Here is a 21,886-nt window from a genome sequence, read left to right as displayed (position 1 = left end):
TCAAGAACTGCAAAAAACTGCATCAATTATTGTCCTCTTTTGCACAATTCATCAAACACTCTATTAAATTTTCTTCTTGCTATTCATAAGTTAATGAGGGAGAGATTTTTCAAAACCTCAAAAGCAAAAACAATGAATGATATAGTGTAGAGGCTAAACTTTGATTATTATTAAAATTAGGTTAAGGGTCATTAGACAAATTAAAAATGATTTGATGTGAAAAAGAACGATTGTTATTCCATAGCTAATAAAAAATATTATCTCTAATATTCATTTTCAACAATTCGTAATATTCCCAAAAGTGTTCAATTATTTCTGGTTTATTTTACATCCAAAAACTCAATATAATAAAAAAAATTATCTCATGATTATTGAGAGAATAATTGTAATAAAATTACAAATAAAATTGATATATGCATGAGAAGTTCAAAAGGGACAAAGAAAAGGAAGGTGATAATTGATATACATATCATTGTTTCATGGTGTGTTGTATTCTTATGGGGGAGGTATTTATGGTCCTAAATTGGTAAATTAATTTATACTTTAGCACGTTATGAAATCCAGATAATTAATGATTAATTTAGCAATTCATTAATATGTATTAAGTAATACCCTTCCACAATGATTGAGTTATTGCTTTAACTCATCACCAATGGTTTCTCTCTTTTGTGTTTAATATGTTTAAATTCAATCAATAATGATTTTGACACTTTTCAAATCATCATTTTTATTCATGAAGCTAAACCTAAGTTTACAAAAAAAATAATTAATCACTAAAATAAGGAAAGAAAAATTAACTCTTCTATAATTATGTGTTATGTGGACCATAGTTTAATTAATTGCATTTTTTGTCTTTAAAAAACTAAAAAATTGCTTTTGCAAATTAATATATATATATATATATAATAAATCAATTTTATTATAATTTATAAATATTTTCAAAACTTTTTTTTAGTATAGATATTATTTGTAAGATGTATTTTTTTTCTCAAAATTATCTATAGACACATTGACATTTAAAAACCCTATTGGTTTCTATAACTTTAATTTGAGATAGAATTAACTTCTCTCAACTTGTATGCCTTTTTGTTTTCTTTTTGACATGATAATGCCAATCTATCTTCATTGGTGTCTAGTAAAATCTTAGCCTCATATAATCTTTAGTCCAACTTTTATCATATGCTTTTATATGGACAATATCATATTGTCCACATCTTTTAAGAATCTTCTCTTCTAATTTCACCTATATTGCCAAAAGCTTTGCTATATATCTTTGTACACACAAAAATAAATCTTCATTAGAAACGTACGATAAGATAGACTGAAAGAAACATTACTACAAAACTTAAAGTTCGATGATGTTTATAGTTAAATGTAACTACTATTAAGAAGAGACATTCGTATATCTCGTTGAATATGTATAGATAGCTAGTTATTTTAATTTGTAAACATTGCATGTTGTTTGTGGTCTACATGTATAGCAAGGCCAATCTTAAACATAATCTACCATAAACAAACAAAATTTAATTAGATTACAAAAAGAATAAAGTTAAGGATAGAAAAGGGATGAAGATTAATTCATGTTAAATTACAAATATGTTAAATTACAAATATGGTCTGATGATATGTAAAGTTAGAATTTAGTCCCTATGATTTTAAATGTTAAGAATATAGTCCTTACAGTTAGATTACATATTCATAAATAACTTTTATACTATAGAGATTATTTACGAGATTTTATCAAACTATAAATACTAAATTTTGGTCACCTCCCAAATCACATTGATCAAAATTTTGGTCTTCTCCCAAATCACATAGATCAAATTTACAATTTAACCATAAGAATTTATTGAACTGTAAGATTAGTTTTTAATCCATTTTTAACCATACCACTTGATGGATTGAAAGTTCACAAATTCATGAAAAAAAAAATAATAAGTGAAATATATAATATAAAAAGTTCTATAAAAGAAATTCGAAGGTCCCATTAGCCATAATACATTTCCAAGAAATTTGCATACTTTTCTATGGGTTTAGAAATCTTGGCCCATATAATTGCAAAATATAATGAAAAAAAGGCCCTTTCACTGAAATTAGAAAACCCCTTCATTTGTTGTAGCCCAAAAGTTCAAAGGGCCAATAATAATCTCCAAAAAAAAATGCCAAATAATTAGGTCAAATCTACTTTAAAAATAAAAAGTATGTGCTAATTTTCATTAAGCAATATACGTTTGAATTAGATATAATAACTAAAAAGAGTAATACTTTGGAGATTTATTTTCTAAACTATTATTTCATTTTATTGCAATAACAACTTTTGATTTCAATCATAACGACGTTGATGCACCAAATCGTTAAGCGTTTACTCATATACGTGTGAAAAATTTAAGGGATATAAAACATAGTTTTTCTTTTTTTTTATTGGAAACAACCCATTGAATAATCCTATACAGTCAAATGAGTGAGATCTTTAATAATTCTTAATTAAGGCTTTATAAAAATGGTTAGTTATGCAACATTATTCATAGCTAATGGTATGATAGATTTATGTATTTGTACAATGAAAATATTCAACCAACCCACCTTAATACTTATACATATTATACCACCAAGTCTTTTCTTTGTTTTTTTTTTTAAATTTTGCATATTTCAGATCAAAAAATGAACTAATACTAACGTAGGATAGGAGAGATGATCCTATAAAATAATTGGCAAATATGGAAGATTTTATGAACTGAACAACTAGAACAATACTCTAATTCTATAACTAGATCGACAAAAAAAGTTAGGATTGGGTCAATCGATATACCAAAATATTTTCAGTAGTAGACAGTTTTGTAACATTCTCCATAAGAAATAAGTCCGAAAAACTATAGGATGAGGGCAAAAGAGAAAGAGGGGAAGAGATAAGGCTTCAATAAGTAGAGGAAAGAGGAAATTAAAACACAGCATTAAACAAACACATGCAAATTTAAAGCAAACGTCTTTAAAACGAAAGAACAACATTTTACTATTAATTAAAATGATCTTTGATTGATTTAATTTGACAAATTTATGGAAGCACTAGAGAAATAAAAATAATTAGTACTCTTAAAATATGTGATCAGTTGAATATAATCTTTGAGAATATAAAGAGAATTTCACAGAGCATACCTAATTTTCTAGAGAATTGAGACACACAATTTTCTCCCTTACCCTTTGAGCCTTGACGTGTAGTTTTTTTCTCCTTTGTCTCCTTCAAAAGAAATTATATTAGAGAAGCTCACACCTGCGCAATGAAATTAAATCAACCCCATCAAATTTATGTAATAATTATGAGAAGTTCAAATCACTTTTTCACTTCTTTTATTGAAAAATGGCAGAAGACCCATCAAAAGTCCTTTTTCAAATCAATGATATATTTGGTAATTGTTATAATTGCCTCACCTCAAGTATATCATGGTAAAGTATAGAAGAATATAAACCTCAAAATTCTGATTTTTCACACACATATATATGTATTTAACACAAAAGGGAGAGAGAAGAAAAGGGAAAAAAATAATTGAATGTTAAACTATGATTCTAATTGTTATACATGCAGAGAAATGACAGAGTATTCAGATTCAGCAATCATAATATAAGAAGAAGAAAAAATGAAGAAGAAGAAGAAAAAGAAAGAGAAGGGGCCTGACAGAAAGAGAAATGAGCACATACTAAGTAAAGGTATGAACTTTCAACTTTTTTTAAGAAAAATTTCTCATACAATTAGGTTTAGTGTGTGCTCACTCTCTTCTGTCAGCTCTTTCAATTCTCTCTTGGTCTTTTGTGCTTTTCTCTCAATTCCCACTTTCTTTTTTTCATACCCCAAAAAAAAACCCATCTTCTAAATCTTCTTCTTTGATCTCTCTATCTCTTAAAATTAGGGTTTTCTTTTTCTCCCTTTTCTCTATCTAGAGATAAACAAAACCCTAATCTCTCATCTAGGGGAAACCCAAGATGTCTCTCTCTATCCACCTTGATTTTCTTGAACCCATATGGATATTAGGTATGTATATGTATATATAGAAGCAAGATGTGTGCATATGGTTCTCTACCTTCTGTGCCCACCACTCAATGCTCTCATTGATTTCTACTATGTAAGACAAAAAGGAAAGGGAAGGTGGGGGAAGAGAAAAATTATCGAACAAGGTGCACCAATTCACAATAACTATTGGATGTAGATTTTGGAGACCCTATATGTGTTCTTAAATTTGTTGTATTTGAAGTTTGAGATATAACGTTATATGTAATCTCTCTTTATGTCTTCCAACAGTTAATCTATTGCATTGTTTTCGTCTAATAATTGCCTCGTGGGGTAGAGAGAGAAAGGAGATGAATAGTACAATAAAAAAGGCAAGTTGATGACCTGAACTACACAGACGATCTATCCTACATCTGATATATACTACATATTAACTTGTAGAAATGAACTTAATAAATAATTTCTACATTTTCTAGAGAAAATAAACAACCCTTTTTTCCTCTATACTTTAATTGGGGTTTTGGATCATAATCAAAATCGATCTAAAAAGATATCTACAATAATCTTTCTAAAGATAAGTAAAAATTTCTCATGTACAAAAAGAGAGTTGAGAAATTATACTGCTTAGGGAAGCTATATATTGAAGAGAGAAAAGACGTGAAAGATGGAGATAATTGGGAATACTAATGTCCAATATCTTTTAAATATATTGTTTTAATGTTTTGTGTGGAAGCAGTTATGATGGGGCTTCCGGTTTGGAGCAATCAGATTGATTTAATAATGGTGGTGATAGGGATATTTTATCAACTTTTGTGTGGTTGAGTTTCTTGCTACTATAATGCACGGACAAATGTGTTTCTTGATTTAACATGTTATCAAACAAATGGTTGATATATAATTAAATTTATCTTTAACGTTTTTGGGTGCACGATTAATTGACATTGTATAAGAATATACATGAGATCATATAGCGACACATTTGATAATATCATTTATCCTTTTCAATTAGTCATCTGATGGGGCAGAATCAGCCTATAAGTGAGAGTGTGTAGTAAAATGTTGATATAATTGAATCTGCATGTAAACAAAATCGTTGATAATATAAATGTAATATATAAAAGCATTTAAGCTTAAAATGTAAAATTGTAAATTATTATTTAAAAGTTTGATTTTTCTTTTTGTTTTCTATAAACATCAACATTTTAATCTTGAATGAAAAGTGTATAATAAAATCCAAAATTAGATTTTTAAAAAAAACTGAATAGTGTTATCTATTAAATTTTATGGATTTTGCTTTTTTAGTGGTGTGAGTGATCAACATAATTATCTTTGTATCAATATGTATAGAGCATCTGTGTTAGAAATTCAAATGATTTGTGAGTACCAAAAAGACCATTAAAATTTATGGGAGAGTGACATATAGTTGCATTTTTCAACTAGGTGAAAGTACATATATACATTGCACTAACAAATATACACACACTATACAAAATTAGCTTTAACCTTATTATATATTGATGAATTAGAAAAATACCTTTTTGGTATCTAAGTGTTGTATCCATTTATAGCTTTTATTTTTAGACGTTAGATTTCAAAAAAGGGTTACAACTTTCTTTATTAGTTGATCTTTTTTTTCAGTTTGGTTGTTAAGTTTCAAAATTTACCTTTTTAATTTCAATCTTTACTAAATATATACTCACTTTCACTTGCTTTATTTTCGGTTAAAAATTATATATAGTTTCTAAATTATTTTCAGTATGTGTGCATATTGAGTAGTCTTCCACATAATTTGTGTAGAAGAAGAAGATTGATTTTGAAATTTGGTAGCAATGATGCACTAATTATGGCCATGAACAAAATCCTACACCCACACACCACAATAAATAAATAATGCCTCTAATTTCTCTATTGACTTCTCACTTTTGTCAATTTGCCACTACCAATTGTTAGTGGCAATGTAATGTTTTCAAATTCAAATTGTATGGATAGAAACATTAGTATTTTATATATTTAATTTGTCTAGTGAAAAAGCTTAAAATCTAAATAAATAAATTAGATTCATGATCACATCAACTTATAAATAATTCATTGACCTTATTAGTGAGACCATTTTTCTAGCTCTATGGTCCTTTCAAATGAATGATTATTGCATGTGTTTAAAATCAATCTCTTGAGGTGATCTAAATCTCTAATAATGTTTGGATTAAAATTATATCTTTTCTCATTTTTCATGTTTTAATATCTCAATTATCCATAAATCCTCCATCGTTTGACTCTTTAACATTGTTTTTGCAACAAATTATGTGTCTATTCAACTATAGATTGAGTTTGAAATATTTGAAAACCATAATGAGATGTACGAACATGCAAGCAACAAATTGGTACGATAACTATATATATATATATTAGTTTTTTTCAATATGAACTTTAATAGTGTAGTTAAGAAAAGGAAGGTACCAAATAGTAAGTTCCACCATTGAAAATTGGTATCTTTGGTTGCATTTTATTAAATCACAAATTTAAGATGAAATTGAGACCATGTAGAGTTGGATCATAGTGTGATTTTAGTTGAGATTTATTTTTCACATATTAATTATAAATGATGTCTACATTCAAATTATAATATTTATAATATTGTACCAATCAAATGGACGTGGACAGATTTGAACCAAATAACTAAACATTAAAATCGGTTGGTTGAATTGTTATTAATGACGTCCTATTCAAGAGACACTTAGTTAACTCGAAAGCAATATAGACAAGACATTATTGTCCATAATGCAACATTCACTTGAAAACACACCCAAAAGATCTTAGATATAAGATGGAATGATTAATTCTCTACTAAATTTAATTATGATCTTTTATATCTACCCCATAACTTTTAAAAAAAAACTCCATATACCCTTTTCTAGACTCTTTAATTGATTATTCTTCTCTCAAAATTAGAAAGTTTTAAAATTTCAAATTATATAAGTTCATTTATTAGACATATATAGTTGAGATATTGTTTTGCTTTTGCTTTTTAATTTCTATATAAGTTAAATTGCATTCTTAGTTTTTTTTTTTTTTTTAAAAAAAAGAGAATTGCATTCTCAGTTTCGGCTTTCCAAGCACAAAATGTATTGGTGAACCAATATAAGAGGCCCGCGAAATTATTCGGCTCGTTGAGAATTGGAACTGAAAATCAGTCCATTATTTTCAGCCCAATCAGGCCCACTTATAATTAAGTAGAATTAAAATTAAAAATAGCCAAGAAATTTAAAATATTGTACAAAGATAAAATATTCATAGAAAAACAAATGTTGGCTAATCAACTAACTTTTTTTAAATATCAAATATTAGAAACTACTACATTTACCAACTATGAGTAATATCACTTATAGATAACTTTCAATTTTAAAAGATCGATCAGAAAACCACATTGGACATAAAAATTTTAGTCCTCTACCAAATTTTACGTGAAATATGTAATTATTTTATTCTCGTACTATAAATACATTCAACATGCCATCACCCTATACATTTAAAAAAGATAAGAAAAACTATTTTTTTCTCACTATAATACTTTTCAATATTCATTAATATTTCAGTTAACATAAATGAACTATTTTTAATCATTTTACATTTTAACCAGTGTCATAAAGCTTTTTTTTTTCTTTTCTAAATATTATCCATCAATAACAGATTTTTAGAAAAATTGCATAATAATAATAATAATAACAAATATAAAGTCATAATCAAGGGAGCCCTTCATAATTAAGGTCAAAATGGAAGTATTTAAAATGGAATCAAAACTGGTTTAAGCTTTCATAATTGAAGTTTAAACAATGATATATCATACCAAAACACACATCAATTTTGTTTATTTAAATCAAACAAATCAATGTGAATCATTGTAGAGGGTTGACTTAAGTCCTAATCTACATCTTAAATTAAAAAAGAATAAACACCAACCAAAACTTACTAAATTAATCAAATCATGTTGTTTAATCTATATATATATATGGTCCACATAAAAAGATTATGTTATTTTTAAGCATAATAATCATTTTTAATTAAGCTCGTTCATTATTACCCAATATTTTATTTTATTAATTCCATCATGACAAACAATAATTTTTCATTAAATAAAAAAGGGAATATACATTGAAAACAAGTTAGAGAGAGAGAGAGAGAGAGAGAGAGAGAGAGAGAGATTCATTGTAAAAGAAAAGGGTTTTTTTTTTCTTTCCTACTAAAGGCTAAGCAAATACGGCGTCGTATTGAGAGAAACCATATTTCCTTAGACTTTAGTGGGCATTTGCTTACCAGGTCAAATGACATGACGCCGTTAGCTCACGGCCGGGAAACGGAGAGGGTGTCTCTGACGGGTTTGTCGACGGTGCCGTTACCCAAGGCAGTTGACTGGACGGTCAACGCCGAAAGGCTGGGAGAGGTGGGGGGATCTCCTCCGCCCTTGGACGCCGTGATTGGGCGGCTGTGACATGTAGCGGTGGAGATAGCGGTGGCGAGAGAAATGGGCATGAGGCAGAGGCCTTTGCCTTGTAAGTACTGCATGGCGGAGCCCATGTCCTCCTCCATTAACTTCACAACCTGGTGCTCCGTCACCGTCATCGCGTCATTACTCGACGGAGCTCCGGTGGAAGTCTGCCCACTGGCCCCATTAGTTCCGTTGGACTGGTTGCACTCAGTGCCACCCTAATTAGACAAGAGGATGTTAATTGAATATATAATATAATAATTAAACCCATGTTATAACGGAATTAAGCTGCATTATAACAAAACATCTCACCATAAAAGGCAAATTAAATATAGTAACTTTCAAAAGAAAATAGATATTTTTCAAACAAGTAACAAACTTTGGGTTTTTTTTTCTTAAAATTAGAATGAAAAGTAAGTTACAAAACGTGTATCACTAAACTTTTTATTTGTTTCAAATAAATAAATATATATGTGTGTGTGAGCTCTTGAAGATCTCGAATTCAAATCCCTCCTCAATTTGTTGTAAAATATTTCAAAATTTAGTTGGTAAGAGCGTTGAAAAGAAAGTACACTGGACAATGAAGAAGAAAGGGCAGAGTTAGTGGATAGGAATGTGGACTTGACAAACATCTTCTTTGTTTCTTCATGCTTTTTTTGTACGTACATTAGCTAACTTTTTCTTTCAAATTTCCGATCCAATACATATATATACCCTACAACTCCATAATATTCTCTCTCCCTATATATAATATCAAAAATCAAACTCATATATATATATAAGCAATATTTTTTGCTTATATTTATAAAACTCTAACAAACTATCATCTCAATTCATGTTTAAACCTAGAATATTAAGACAACCAGTCCTTTAGGTATAAAATCGTGTGGAATATATTTATAACCCTAACAAAATTTTAGATTTAATTTCTTTATATATTAGAAATATTTTGGTGGGAGTATATATGTATATAACCTACCCTTTTCCTTTTAGGAATATTTATTGAAAGAGAAGACTGCTTTTCCTTTAAAGCATTTTTTAGGATATTGAGAAAAAGTAAAACATTTATCGAAGCAATTAAGTGGATACTTGATAATGAAATCTTATATTATCAATATTCATGAATTAAGGATTATCTCATGCGTCCTTTTCCATGATGAATGATGATGGTTGTGTGTGAATTTTTTTGTTGTGGAGAGTTGAATTTTCTTCACCTAAAGTAGTTTCAATGGGTCCTTATTATGCTATCCTTTTCATGACTCCAAAAAAAAGTATGGATAAGGTAAAAAAAAAAAAATTGTATTGCAAATTTTGATCTGGTTTAATAACTTTAAACCAAATATGGTTATGATGGTTACAGACTCTTAAATTTTAAAAAACAATTATGATGGTTAATAGATTTCTTTTAAAAATCAAATAGTTATTCAGAGGAGGATATAAAAATTTCACTTGAACCAAATTTGTAATTTGAAGCAATATTAGGGTACCTCAGTGGAAAGATCGGGTAGACGAGAAGGCATGGCTGCAGTGGCACCGCCCAACCTGCTGACACTCAGAACCTGCAGCAGACCACAAACCCAACAATAACAAAAAGCAAAACCCACTTAATATATGTATACATTAAATAAATTTCATATCCCAATCCAAATTCTTTAATTTAATTTATCATGTTTTTACGTTGGAATTATTGTGAGAGACAGAGAATAGAAAATTAGAGAGATCATTTACTTTGACTTGAAGCTGGAGGAACTTTACATAGTCTATGATCTCATCCAGCATAGAAGCCTTGTCTGTCTGTCATTCCCAAAAAAGACATAATATATAAGTTTAAGTTGACCCATCTTAATTATGAGATCATTAGCTCAACTCGTTCCACAAATCAAAGATTCAAAATTTCCACTCCCATCTAGGAACTATTTATATTATCTTTTTTAGTTCAACCATCATAGGATGGTAACCAATATCAATCTCCACTCCATACTCTTGAGCACAAGTGCAAACAAGAATTGAAAGAACCAAAAAGAAAAAAAAAAAAAAAATCAAATTATTAAAGAAAGGGGTTGGTGTTAGAAGCTTGTATGCTATTTAAAAACTCTTATGGTGTACATGATTATTATTTCCATAAAGAGAAACATGCTTGACATATTTTATATTTTAAAGAAATTGAAGTATTAGAATGTGTTCTACAATTATTATTTGGAGCTATTGTTCATAATTGATAATATGATAAATCAACCTACACATTTCATTTCACATATACTTTTAACTTTGATTTATACAAAGTATATATTTCCAAAACCTGTACTTCAAAGGCTAAAATAGCTATTTATTATATATAAATGATATATATATATATATATATATATTAGACGCACAATTTAAGCTAATTTTAAAAAATGGATCCATTATAATAGTTTATCTTAAAATTCAACTGACGAATATATAAAATTTAGGGCAGCAAATCCCGGCTACTAAGAGTACATTGTCCGGCCAAGAAAAGAAGATGGAAAGAATTCAAAAAGAAATACCGAATGCTAAGTAGACGTGGCAAAAGCGGAACCGCGAGATGAAGAAAAGGCATAACGTATTGTGGACACGTGTAATCAAGAGATGACATCAATCCAAATTACGGGAAAAGTCCTTAATAAAATGGAAAAGACAAAACTGACCTTGTTAGCGTTGGGAACAAGTTCTTGTAGAGCTTTCATTCTCTCCGCAATTCGCTCTCTCCGTAACTGTCACAAAAATATATATTAAAAATTCAACATTACAAAAATTATAAATGGATTTTGTAATTAATGAATTAGCGGTTTGTAATTAGGGTTAATTAATTACTCTTTCGGCTATACTATGAGGATCTGTGGCTTGTCCTCTCCGAGCTCTGACTCGCTGCCGGGGCTGACCCGGTGCTGCTGCTGCTGCAGCACCGCCGCAGGAGCTAGGCCCGGCCGGAGGTGGTGTACTGGCTGATACCGGACCTCCGAAGTTCGGTATCTGAGAGTTTGAGTTCCCCTGCAGATTTGTGAATTGAAGTTTTTAAAAATTTGGTGAAGTTATTGTTTCAACTGAACGATGGAATCGAACTAATTTGTTGCCTGAGATTGATTCTGATTCTGGCTGCCGGGACCGGTCGAGTTCAGAAACCCGGCGAATTCGTTGAAAAGAGAAGGAACGACAGAACCATGATCAGTCTGCAGGATTTACGGAATTAAATCTCAGGAATAGAATCGACAAACGTTACCAATTTGTAACCTAATTTTCGAATTGAAACGTATAAGCAGTTTGAATTATGAGTACCGGATTAGGGCATTTGAAAGACGAAGAAGAAGAGCCGTCTACTTCAACGACGTTGTTACCAGGCATTGGAAGAAGACCGCAATCATCGCCAGCGGAGGCAGGGACGATTCCTCTCGACATGAGTAACTGCTGTTGAAGCAAGGACATGGCCATTTTAGCCGCCGGAGTTGTATCGCCGACGTGAAACTCAACATTGTCAGGATTAGATGGCGGCAATGGTTGGGAAGGGAGACCGGGGGGAAGTTCCCAGGGAGAGGGGACAGTGGAGAGGATTTGGTCGAGGAAATCGTCGGAGGAGAAGGTAGAAGGATGAAAGAGAGAGGTTTGAAGTTGGTGGTGGTGGTGGTGGAGTTGAGAGGCGTCGGTCTCCTGCGGAGGGTTACGGCGATGGGTATGGAGGTCCGGGAGAGAGTTGGTGAGTCTCATATCAGTGTGGGGGAGAAATGAACAAAGAAGTGAGTGAGGAAGCCATTGAAGGAAGGATTAGTGAAGTTTTATAGATGAAGATGAAGCGCGTGAGTTTCAATTTTCTTATATTATATATTTTTAATAAATAATAATTAAATTCTCATATAATTGTTTGATGGGGTCTTGATATAATAATAATAATAATAATAATAATAATAATAATAATAATAATAATAATAATAATAATAATAATAATGTAAGTTAAACAGGTAGACAAATATTGGTAATGTATGGAGTCAAATTTTGGGAATTACATATTGGACTTTTTTGTGAAGTAACATTTATATAATAAGCTAACATGTTTAATTAAATAAGTTAATTGAAGTAATCATTTTTATGAGCGCGTGAGGAATAATTAGGGAAGGAAGGGAGTGGAAGTTGAAATTTCCAAGTAATGGGCTAAAAATAGAGAACACAAACTTCATTTTACCTTTTAAAAACTTTATTTAAATTAAATTTTTTAATTTTATTTTCCCGCTAATTTTGACACTAATCTCGGTGAGACAGTTAGGTTAACCAATTTCAGGACCCTCAATTTTTCAAATATTAAATTATTTTCTTAATTATGATTTTGAAGACTATATATGAGAATTTGTAAAATAAATATTTAATCTTTTAACATTCTTAAAAATACCAAAATTTAAAAATTATTACTCAATAACACATTTCAAAATATTATCTCGGCAATGTGCTGAGTTTGGAAAATGGATCCATTAGTACAAATTAGAACATTATAAATTAATACTATCCTCCTATATGACTTTGAGAAATAAAAATTTTATGTTAAAGGAAAATGATTGGTGATATATAAATGAGCAATAAATGTAAGTATTTTTAAAATAATACAACTAATTATAAAGAAATGAAGAGATAATGTTGGTTTTTTTTGGTCTAAAGTCAAAGCACATTTTTGTAATATTCATATTATTATTGACCTAACACATTGTTTTGCATTTAATTTTTTGGGCATTAAAATATTGCTCATTAATCATACTATATAGTCTATCTCTTCCTTTGCATTTATTAATGGAAGCCAAAACTATATAGCCAAATCAACAACATTTACCTCTACAAGATCCCTTCATTGTCTTTTGACAATACTTATTTATGTCCTAATGCATGTATATTATCTTTCATAATTACATTAATATATATCTCTTTCTTTTAATACTTCCTCATCATCTCTTCTTCTTTGTCTCTAAACATGCGACCGTATTATCCAAGACAATCTTTTTTATCATTATCTCGACACGATTGAAAATGAAAATGAAAATTAATATACTATTATTATTTCTTTTTTTTTTTATTGAATCGTTCAAATATAGAGTTTACAAAGGTTTAATTAGTGGTACGTTATACAACTATGAGGAAAATAAATCAAATTTTATTGATATATGTTTACAAGCGGAGGAAAAATAATTTTTCTACATAGTAATATATAATATATTACAACAAAGTGTTTTTAGTGTTATGAGACTTTATACAGTACACTTCTCTAAACCTTATTTGATCATAAAAGTAAATGATGTAAAAATTTCAAATTCAAAACATATCATTATTGATGAAGCCAAATTTCGTTCAACAAACATCTGTAAGCATGTGTGATATAGGAGTAGTTGTTGTGTGCAACATTATTAAAGACTCTCGAGAGATATGAAGAAAGCCTTTAAGAAGTTCTTGTTTGTGTATGTGTTATAGTTGAAGATTATTAGTATCAACGAAGATTTGGAACTTGATACTTTTATCATTTTAATATTTTGAGATTTCCAAAACAAGCTAGCTAGGTCGCTATGGCTGCCACTTCAATTCAAAATGGTGTAAGAATATATATATATTAAGTATAACAAATAAGATTTATGTCACATGTGCCATTTAATATCATATCACATCACATCCTATATAACCAATTAGGATTTACAAAGTTTTGATGAATGGAATTGTGCATGGGTGTCACAATTTTTTTTAAATAACGTATACAATCAATGTATATAAAATAATTATATATCTTAGGAATATATGATAGTGATTAATTATTTAAAATACACGTCGGTTCCAAATATAACACGCATATCCAAATTATTAACAAATATAACACAATGTAAAAAAAATTACAAATAAAGTAAAATTTAAATTAAGCTTTCAAAGCCTACTAAATCATATCGTTAGTAGAAGACTATCATCAATTAGGATAAAAAAAATATTATAACTAACAAAATTCTCGAAAATATTTACAAAATAAAACAAAGTATGAAATTTTGCTAAAATTTCGAACAAATCATAATGATATTTTAAAGATAACATAAATTTTGAACTTATATTAATAGAAATAAGACATAGTTTGGTAACCCTAAATGATTATTTTAATCACGATTCAATATTAATGTATGTTTCAAATTAAACAAAGATAAATAGTGTTACAATGATAGTAATAGTATAGTTGAAAGAAATAGGGGAATTAAGATTTGAATAAAGTGGATTATTTGGATTTAGATTAAGATCTTTATTTACTTTACAAATCATAATGAAGAGGAATGGAAATGTGTTGTTGGCCACATTGAATACAAAATTGGTTGGCTTTGAGATAATGTCATTTGCTACCAAAAGAACATCAACACACAATTTAAAAAAAGAAAGCATTACACCTTTTGAATTTCAACAAGAGATCTTATTGGGTAAGATGGAGGAACTTAATTTTTTGTTATAAAATAAATCACTTTTTTAACCTAATATAACTTGACTTTGAGGTCAAGTTATCACTTTATCAAGCATTCTTAAATAAATATAAAGATAATTATGGCAATTAGAAATTTACTTTTTTCGTTTTGTCACTCTTTGAATTAATACTGAGTAATTCTCATACATAGCAAACCTATTAGACATAAATCAAACACTGACCCATCATTGAAACCAAAAGAAAAAGAGAGAAACTAACTACAAAGAAAATCATAATCAAAGTTTAATTGAAATCCACCATTGGAAAATTGGCATCGGTTTCATTATTTATTTATTATTGAATACTAATCTAATCTAATCTATTTAGAATTGCTTTGGAAATACAAAAATTTTGGGGATCTTCAATTGCTGGCTTTTCAATTTTGTAGCTCTATTTCTGCCCACAATGTCAAATCCTCTCACAATTTGGACCCTAGGGCTCCCTTACTAATGGACTTGGTCCCTAACAACAACACACATTTGGGAACAAATCAAATTTTAAGCTCCAATAGTTGAAAATATAAGAAGAGTGCTAATATACCTCTCTAATTTTATTTTTCTATAAAATACTCCCTGAAACTAAAAAAATTGAGAGGAATATAAGAGAGCATGAAATTTTTTTAAACTATTATGGCATTTTTATTGAGAAGTACAAGTTAGCTATTACTAGTGATTTCATTGGGCAGAGACGTGGAAGAACTAATTTAAGAGGATGAAGATAATATTGAAGAGCTACAAACAAAACTCACACCACATATGTTTTCTTTTCTTTTTTTCACACTACTCAGATTAAGACTAAGGCATAAAGCTGGATCATAAATCTAACAAACAAACTAACTAACCCATGGTGTAGGACGGTGTTGGCAAGTTGATAACTGTGGTCTTCACTTTGGTCATCATGTTGATGCTGTTAGTAACACCTTGAGAACCAATTCCACTGTCCTTGATTCCCTGTTCCACACATGTGAGTTCGTAAAACACAATGAAAGTTTTGATAATAATGGTGGGCTTTTAGATATTAAGGTACCTGGAATGGGAAATGGTCGGGTCCTCGAGCAGGTGCTGAGTTGATTTGAACTGTTCCGGTTTCCATTGCGTCGCTTATCAATATCGCCTTGTTGATGTCCTTCGTGAAGACACATCCCTGTTTTTCACACATTACTCGAAACTCAAATCGGAATGTTGAAAGTTCTGCCTATGGCATTAAATCGATCTCTTCTTTAAAAACAGGTTGTGTTATTTAAATGTTTCCAAACGACAAGGCTTAAGTTATTTCTATTTGAGTTGGTAAAAGATAAATCATGTTTTTTCAGATAACTAGGATGCGAGATGAAGTTATTTTATACCTGAAGTCCAAAATTGCTAGCATTACAATGGTGGATTCCTTCTTCAACAGAATTGATCCTAATGACTGGCAAAACTGGGCCAAAAGGTTCCTCCCAAGCAATCCTCATATCAGGCCTAACATTATCTAATAACAAGGGCCAAATTAGGTTGCCCTCTCTTTTGTACTCTTGGCAAAATGTTGCATCCTTTTCCTTTGCATCCATAACCAGTCCTTCAATGAAGTTTGCCGATGACTCAGTCACAACTGGAGTAATGTCCGAGTCGTCTTCAGGGGCACCAACAGTTAATTTAGCCACTCGTGCCTTTACTTTCTCGACTAAAGCATCTGCGACAGATTCCATTACCAAAACAACCTTGACGGCAGTACACCTTTGGCCACTGTAACATAAAAAAAATTTAAAGTATCGAACAGCTTAGATGACATGTATTAGTAAGCTTTTGAAAATGGATTTTAAGAATAAATGTCTTCGATAAGAAAAAGCATCATCAAATGTTCAGTTCACAGAAAACAACCTACTCTGTTATACTTCCAAGGACGAAGAATAAGGACAAGTTTCCTTCTTTCTATTAAATCGACCAAGTAGTTTAGATTTTCATTCATGTGAAAGAATGGAAAATAGGAAGCTAATATGAGTATAGTATCAATCAGTATAAATGAACGGAAGCAAGCATTTTCCAAGCCAAATTCGAAAATATTGCCTGTGCCTAGAAATTTGAGAAGGATCTGCTTTTACCTGTAAGAAAAGCCTCCCTTTATGATGTTAGCGGCAACTAAATCAAGATCTGCATCCTCGAGCACAATGCAGGCGTCTTTGCCCCCCAGTTCCATCTGAAGAGGTATCATGCCTGCCTTCTTTGAAATTGCAACACCGGTATCCCCACCAGTAAAGCTAACAGAAAAAAGCAAGTACAAAACCGAGTCACGCGAATGGAAGACTTCATAAATCATCATCGAGTGGGAAAGAAGCATGGTTTACCTTATACAGTCGACACCCGGATGCATTGTGAGGAAATCACCAATCTCGGAACCTTTTCCCGTGACACAACTAATAAGGCCTTTAGGAAAACCAGCTAGATGGAAGCAATGTACCATGTGGAGAGCAGCAACAGCGCCCTGAAGTATGATAAGAGCGTCATTCAGATGACAAACAAATTTTACAATTTCAAATCTCCTTTATTTTCCTTATTCAATCTACTCCATGATCCTAAAAATTGGTTCTGTTTTCTCATGATCCACTTGAGAATAAGGAAGAGATAAATGAACAGAACAGGAGTGTACAGTTGGTTCCAAGCACATTGAGTTTTTTGATTCAATGTTCATCAATGGAAAATGTATTAAAGATACCACAATCACGAATGATGAGCTAATTAGTATAAAGTACCTGAGTTGGAGGCTTGAGTACAATAGAATTTCCAGCAATTAAAGCCGGGGCAATTTTTGAAACAGCCAGATTGACAGGATAGTTGAATGGAGGAATGGCTAAAATCACACCAAGAGGGATCTGAATTTTTCAAGTAAAAAAATAGAGCACAGAAGAGGTTAGCAACTTGAATCAAATGGTGTTTTTATCTGTCTTTATTTTCTAATGATCAACATTTTTCTTAAAAATTAGTTTAAAATTTGGAAAATCAATTAAATTAGAAGAGTAATTAAGATAATAAAAAAATCAACAAGACGAACACAAAATATTACAAAAGAAAATTATGTAACAAAAAACGAGTGTGAAAAGAAAGATTAGTGGCAAATTGTACACGAGGAGAGAGATTACCAAAAGAGTATTTATGTGTGGAAAAAACTAAGCAAATGGACAAATTAAGGGGTACTTTCTGTAATTTACCCTAAAAAAGTATCATACGGGAGAATTAAAAAGTCAGTGAGAGAATGTATGAGTAAAAAGTGATCCATAAGAAAAGGTATGTGCAGATTTTAGAGAAAAAAGGTAGTGAGAGAGTGAAAATAGATGTTAAGAAGAAGAGATAGGTTTATAGGGTAATCAGAGTAATAAAGTATATTACAAATGATTAAGATGAAGTGTTAGTCATCCAAACATAAACATAAAAGAGAAAATGAGCACATTTTACCTTGGAAGTAAGGCAATATTTGGTCCTTTCATTTCCAGGGAAACTATCAGAAACCAAGAACTTCCCTTCACCCAAAATCCTAACACCTTCTTCAGCACAATATGAAACAAGATCCCCAGACCTCACAACCTTCACAAACAATTCAAACCCTTTTTCACATTTCAACACTAAAAAAGCTACTAATCCAACAGAGACAACAAATTGAACTAAAAAATAGTACCTCAGTGACTGCATCTTTGGCTGGTTTAGCAATTTCCTTCACCAAACACTCAGCAATGGGAGCTTTGTGTTCTTTCAAAATTGCAGCAGCTTTATGAAGAAGCTCTGCTCTCTTCCACAATGGAGTCTTTGCCCATAATTTCTGAGCAGATTTGGCTATTTCCATCACTTTATTAACCTCCTCTTGGTTACAAGCTATTTAACAAACACCATACAGACATTAATACCCTTCTAAACACTCATTATTTACAAACAATTTCATTAACCCACAAAAAAATTTCCATAAATATCTCTAAATTGAAGTTCATAATCATAGAATTCAAAGAAAAACAACGAGAAAAACATGGCAAAATGGGGGGATTTTCATGTTTATACCTTGAACTCTGTACTGGGTCTTCCTAGTAGTGGGGTTGATGATGGCAACGGATTTCCCTGAGGAGGATTTCTTCCATTCACCTTCTGAATAGTATTTGTAGACTTCACCGTCGAAAATGTCTGCAAAAACCCCATTACCCGCCATGGGAATTGACGAGAAAAAGGAAAATGGGGAATTTAGGAATTTGAAGGGGGATTGAAAATTAAGAAAGAGGAAGATTGGTGGAAGTATGTGGCTGAATTTGGGTGATGGGTTGTTGGTTTAAATAGGAAGAAGGAGGAAGAAGAGCCACGCTTTTGAATATGAAAGGCTCAGACAAGGGAGTGGCTTCTCTTTCGCCATGTGAGCATTTTAACTGTTTTTTACTCTTCACTGTCTTTTTATGGCAAAGTCAGGGTTTTTTCTTATAAACAAACTCTCAAATAAATAAATCAATCAATCAAAATATTTATATAAAGGAAAAGAAAAACACACATTATTTGTATTTTACTTTTCGTTTTAAAATTTTTGTAATTTTTTTATATTTTTGTTCTCCCAAACTTGTGGATATTTTCATCTTTGTTTTATACTCTTTCTTTTAATTTTATTTGGATTTAATTACATTTTTATAGTATTTTTTAAAAAGTATATTGCTCTTCCAAATTTTGAAAAATAAAAATAAATGAACATGAAATTAAAACTTTTTATTGTGATTTTGAAGGTTGGATGTTTGATTCTCTCCTCTATCAACTATCTATAAAAAAAAAAAAAAAAAAAAAATTACTAAGTTGTGCCCTAATTAAATTTTGATTAAAGAATCAAATATTAATTATTTTGAAAAAATATATGGAAAAAAGATGTGTGTTTATGAGTAAGAACCTGAATGCATGATGCTGCAAGAGCAAATTAGATGCTTTGGATTCCTGGGCTTGAGAGAAACAAGAACACCACTTGCCTCTTTTGATCATCCAATTAAAAGAAAAATATTAGCTACAAATTAAATATGCATTTTTAATTTCCTTAATTCTAATCAAATCAAAGGTTAATAATTACAATAACGTAAATTTCAAAGGAATGATATAGTCTGCTCAATCAATCACACATAATTATTCATGAAATTGACAAACTAACGTTAGGCTTAGACATTTCAATATATTCAACCATTGATCTTGATCTAGATAGTAATAATTATACTTGGTTTGTAGGTTAAAGAAGGGTAGGCCAAACCCTAAGTTCTCTAAATTTTTGCAAAGTGAATCATAATATCAAACTCATATTAATTAAACTCTCGTGTGTGGTTATCAATATACGATCATAGCTTAGTTGACGAAAACTAATAATATACTATCACCCTCTCAAGATAAAAAGTTCAATTATCTCCCACAATACTCTACACACATATACTATAAAAACAAACTATCGTATGATCACTATAATATCTCTTGCCACCCTTCCCTTCATAAGAACATGACCAAGACAACGAATAATGGATGCGTTTAGAAGATTTGTGGTAGTTAAAGAATTAGAACCTGAAGATGGAAATGGAAAAGCAGATTTGGGAAGAAAATGGAGATGGGAGATGAATTGAGCCATCAAAATAGTAGAAAATTTGCATAATTTTTGGGGAAAAGAGAAGGAAAATTTTAACGAAGTCGAAGGAGTAGATATATATGAAGATGTGTAAGAGATGGTTTAGGGTTAAAAAATTAAAGAGTTTGAGTGGTGGTACAGTTAACTCGGTAAAAATTGTTTTTTTTACTGTGTAAACTTTCAATTATAATTTGGTTTTTCCATGCAAAACATGCAAACGTGTTTTGTGGAGTTCATTAAATTTCGTCTCAACTCATTCAAACTTTTCCTTTGTTTTCTTCAACAACAAAAAAACGTTTCTTTTATGTTTTGATTATTTGATAATGTTTTAGTTTAATCCTTTATTAGTTTTGTGGATCTTTCTTATATATATTTATTTCTAGAAGTATATAGTATTATTGAAACATGTTATCATTTATATTTTTCTCTCCCTAATTTTTGACATCAACATAGAATGAGTTCAATTCATAGTGACCAACTTATATAGAAATTGTTTGATCTTCCCTAAAGTCGGAGGGCGAGGAATTTGAATTAATGTTGTTATTAATGTGACGCTATGCAATATGATTTATAATTTTCTTTGTTTATTTATATTTTTTTATTAATTTAAATAGAAGTAATAGAAGGAGAAATAAAGTTATCAAATAACCTACAATTTTAACTTTAACTCCAAACTCCATAATCATCTTCCCATTTTGCCCTCTCATGATCATGATTCATGAGCCACATGAAGCTTTCTATTGGGAAAAGTGCACCAAAAATTAAAATATTTGAGACATTAGTTTCATGAATATTGATAAGGTTATAATATGGTATGATAGAGAGGGTTATTTCTCTTTATGGGTAAATACCCCTAAACCATAACTTTCCTTTTCTCACATTTCAATTTCTACATAGAGAGTAGTGCCCTTCATTTAACTATATCCCCTTCACATCCCCCTTTCAATATTCCCATTTTAATTAATCCTAACAATAATTAATTACCCTATTTCAATTATAAATATTTTCATTATTTTTTATAAATATAACAATACTTATGCACTTCAATTCAATACTTCAAACACTTTCTTACATTTAAAGAAAATACACATCATTAATTTTTTCCCTTTCAATATTGATAAAAGTATTATTACACTGTTTGCTATGAATGGTTTAAAAAATAAATATAATAATACACTATATAAAGTACAATAACTTACCCAATGCATATGTTATATATATATATACACACACATAGTTATATGCTTAAATAATTAATATTAAAAAAAAGTTATCAATCCTCCAAGAAAGTTGGGTTGGTGATAGAGACATATTTTGTCACTTAACATAAACA

General features: G+C 30.2%; 2 protein-coding genes and 1 long non-coding RNA gene across 5 annotated transcripts; all 3 read right to left on the bottom strand.

The window, feature by feature from the left end:
• Positions 1 to 2,624: 2,624 nt before the first annotated feature.
• On the bottom strand, positions 2,625 to 4,056 carry LOC116402089. 2 transcript variants are annotated; one of them, XR_004214485.1, is made up of 2 exons: positions 3,694 to 4,056; positions 2,625 to 3,268 (listed from the first exon to the last, which is right to left on the bottom strand). It is a non-coding gene; the product is annotated as an uncharacterized LOC116402089 (long non-coding RNA). The 2 variants fall into 2 exon arrangements; XR_004214486.1 differs by having other exon boundaries at positions 3,766 to 4,053.
• A 4,127-nt stretch (positions 4,057 to 8,183) lies between these two features.
• LOC101222794 (transcription factor bHLH66) lies at positions 8,184 to 12,254 on the bottom strand. Its single transcript, XM_004139348.3, has 7 exons — positions 11,781 to 12,254; positions 11,579 to 11,674; positions 11,319 to 11,495; positions 11,153 to 11,218; positions 10,212 to 10,277; positions 9,971 to 10,042; positions 8,184 to 8,701 (listed from the first exon to the last, which is right to left on the bottom strand). The coding sequence occupies exons 1-7, from the start codon at positions 12,204 to 12,206 to the stop codon at positions 8,339 to 8,341; spliced, it is 1,266 nt and encodes a 421-aa protein (XP_004139396.1). The 5' UTR covers positions 12,207 to 12,254; the 3' UTR covers positions 8,184 to 8,338.
• A 2,922-nt stretch (positions 12,255 to 15,176) lies between these two features.
• Positions 15,177 to 19,347, bottom strand: LOC101208699 (NADP-dependent glyceraldehyde-3-phosphate dehydrogenase). 2 transcript variants are annotated; one of them, XM_011650428.2, is made up of 10 exons: positions 18,984 to 19,347; positions 18,610 to 18,803; positions 18,390 to 18,518; positions 17,690 to 17,809; positions 17,285 to 17,421; positions 17,042 to 17,197; positions 16,307 to 16,685; positions 15,988 to 16,104; positions 15,803 to 15,911; positions 15,177 to 15,423 (listed from the first exon to the last, which is right to left on the bottom strand). In XM_011650428.2, exons 1-10 carry the CDS (start codon positions 19,126 to 19,128, stop codon positions 15,380 to 15,382), a joined length of 1,530 nt encoding a protein of 509 aa, XP_011648730.1. In that variant the 5' UTR covers positions 19,129 to 19,347; the 3' UTR covers positions 15,177 to 15,379. The 2 variants fall into 2 exon arrangements, with proteins under 2 accessions (XP_011648730.1, XP_004139259.1); XM_004139211.3 differs by lacking the exon at positions 15,177 to 15,423 and having other exon boundaries at positions 15,565 to 15,911; positions 18,984 to 19,346.
• Positions 19,348 to 21,886: the final 2,539 nt, after the last annotated feature.

Source organism: Cucumis sativus, chromosome 2 (genome assembly GCF_000004075.3).
Source record: "Cucumis sativus cultivar 9930 chromosome 2, Cucumber_9930_V3, whole genome shotgun sequence".
NCBI classification, from domain to species: Eukaryota; Viridiplantae; Streptophyta; class Magnoliopsida; order Cucurbitales; family Cucurbitaceae; genus Cucumis; species Cucumis sativus.
The sequence above is the reverse complement of the archived record's forward strand: the minus strand, read 5'-3'. Positions and strand labels throughout refer to the sequence as shown.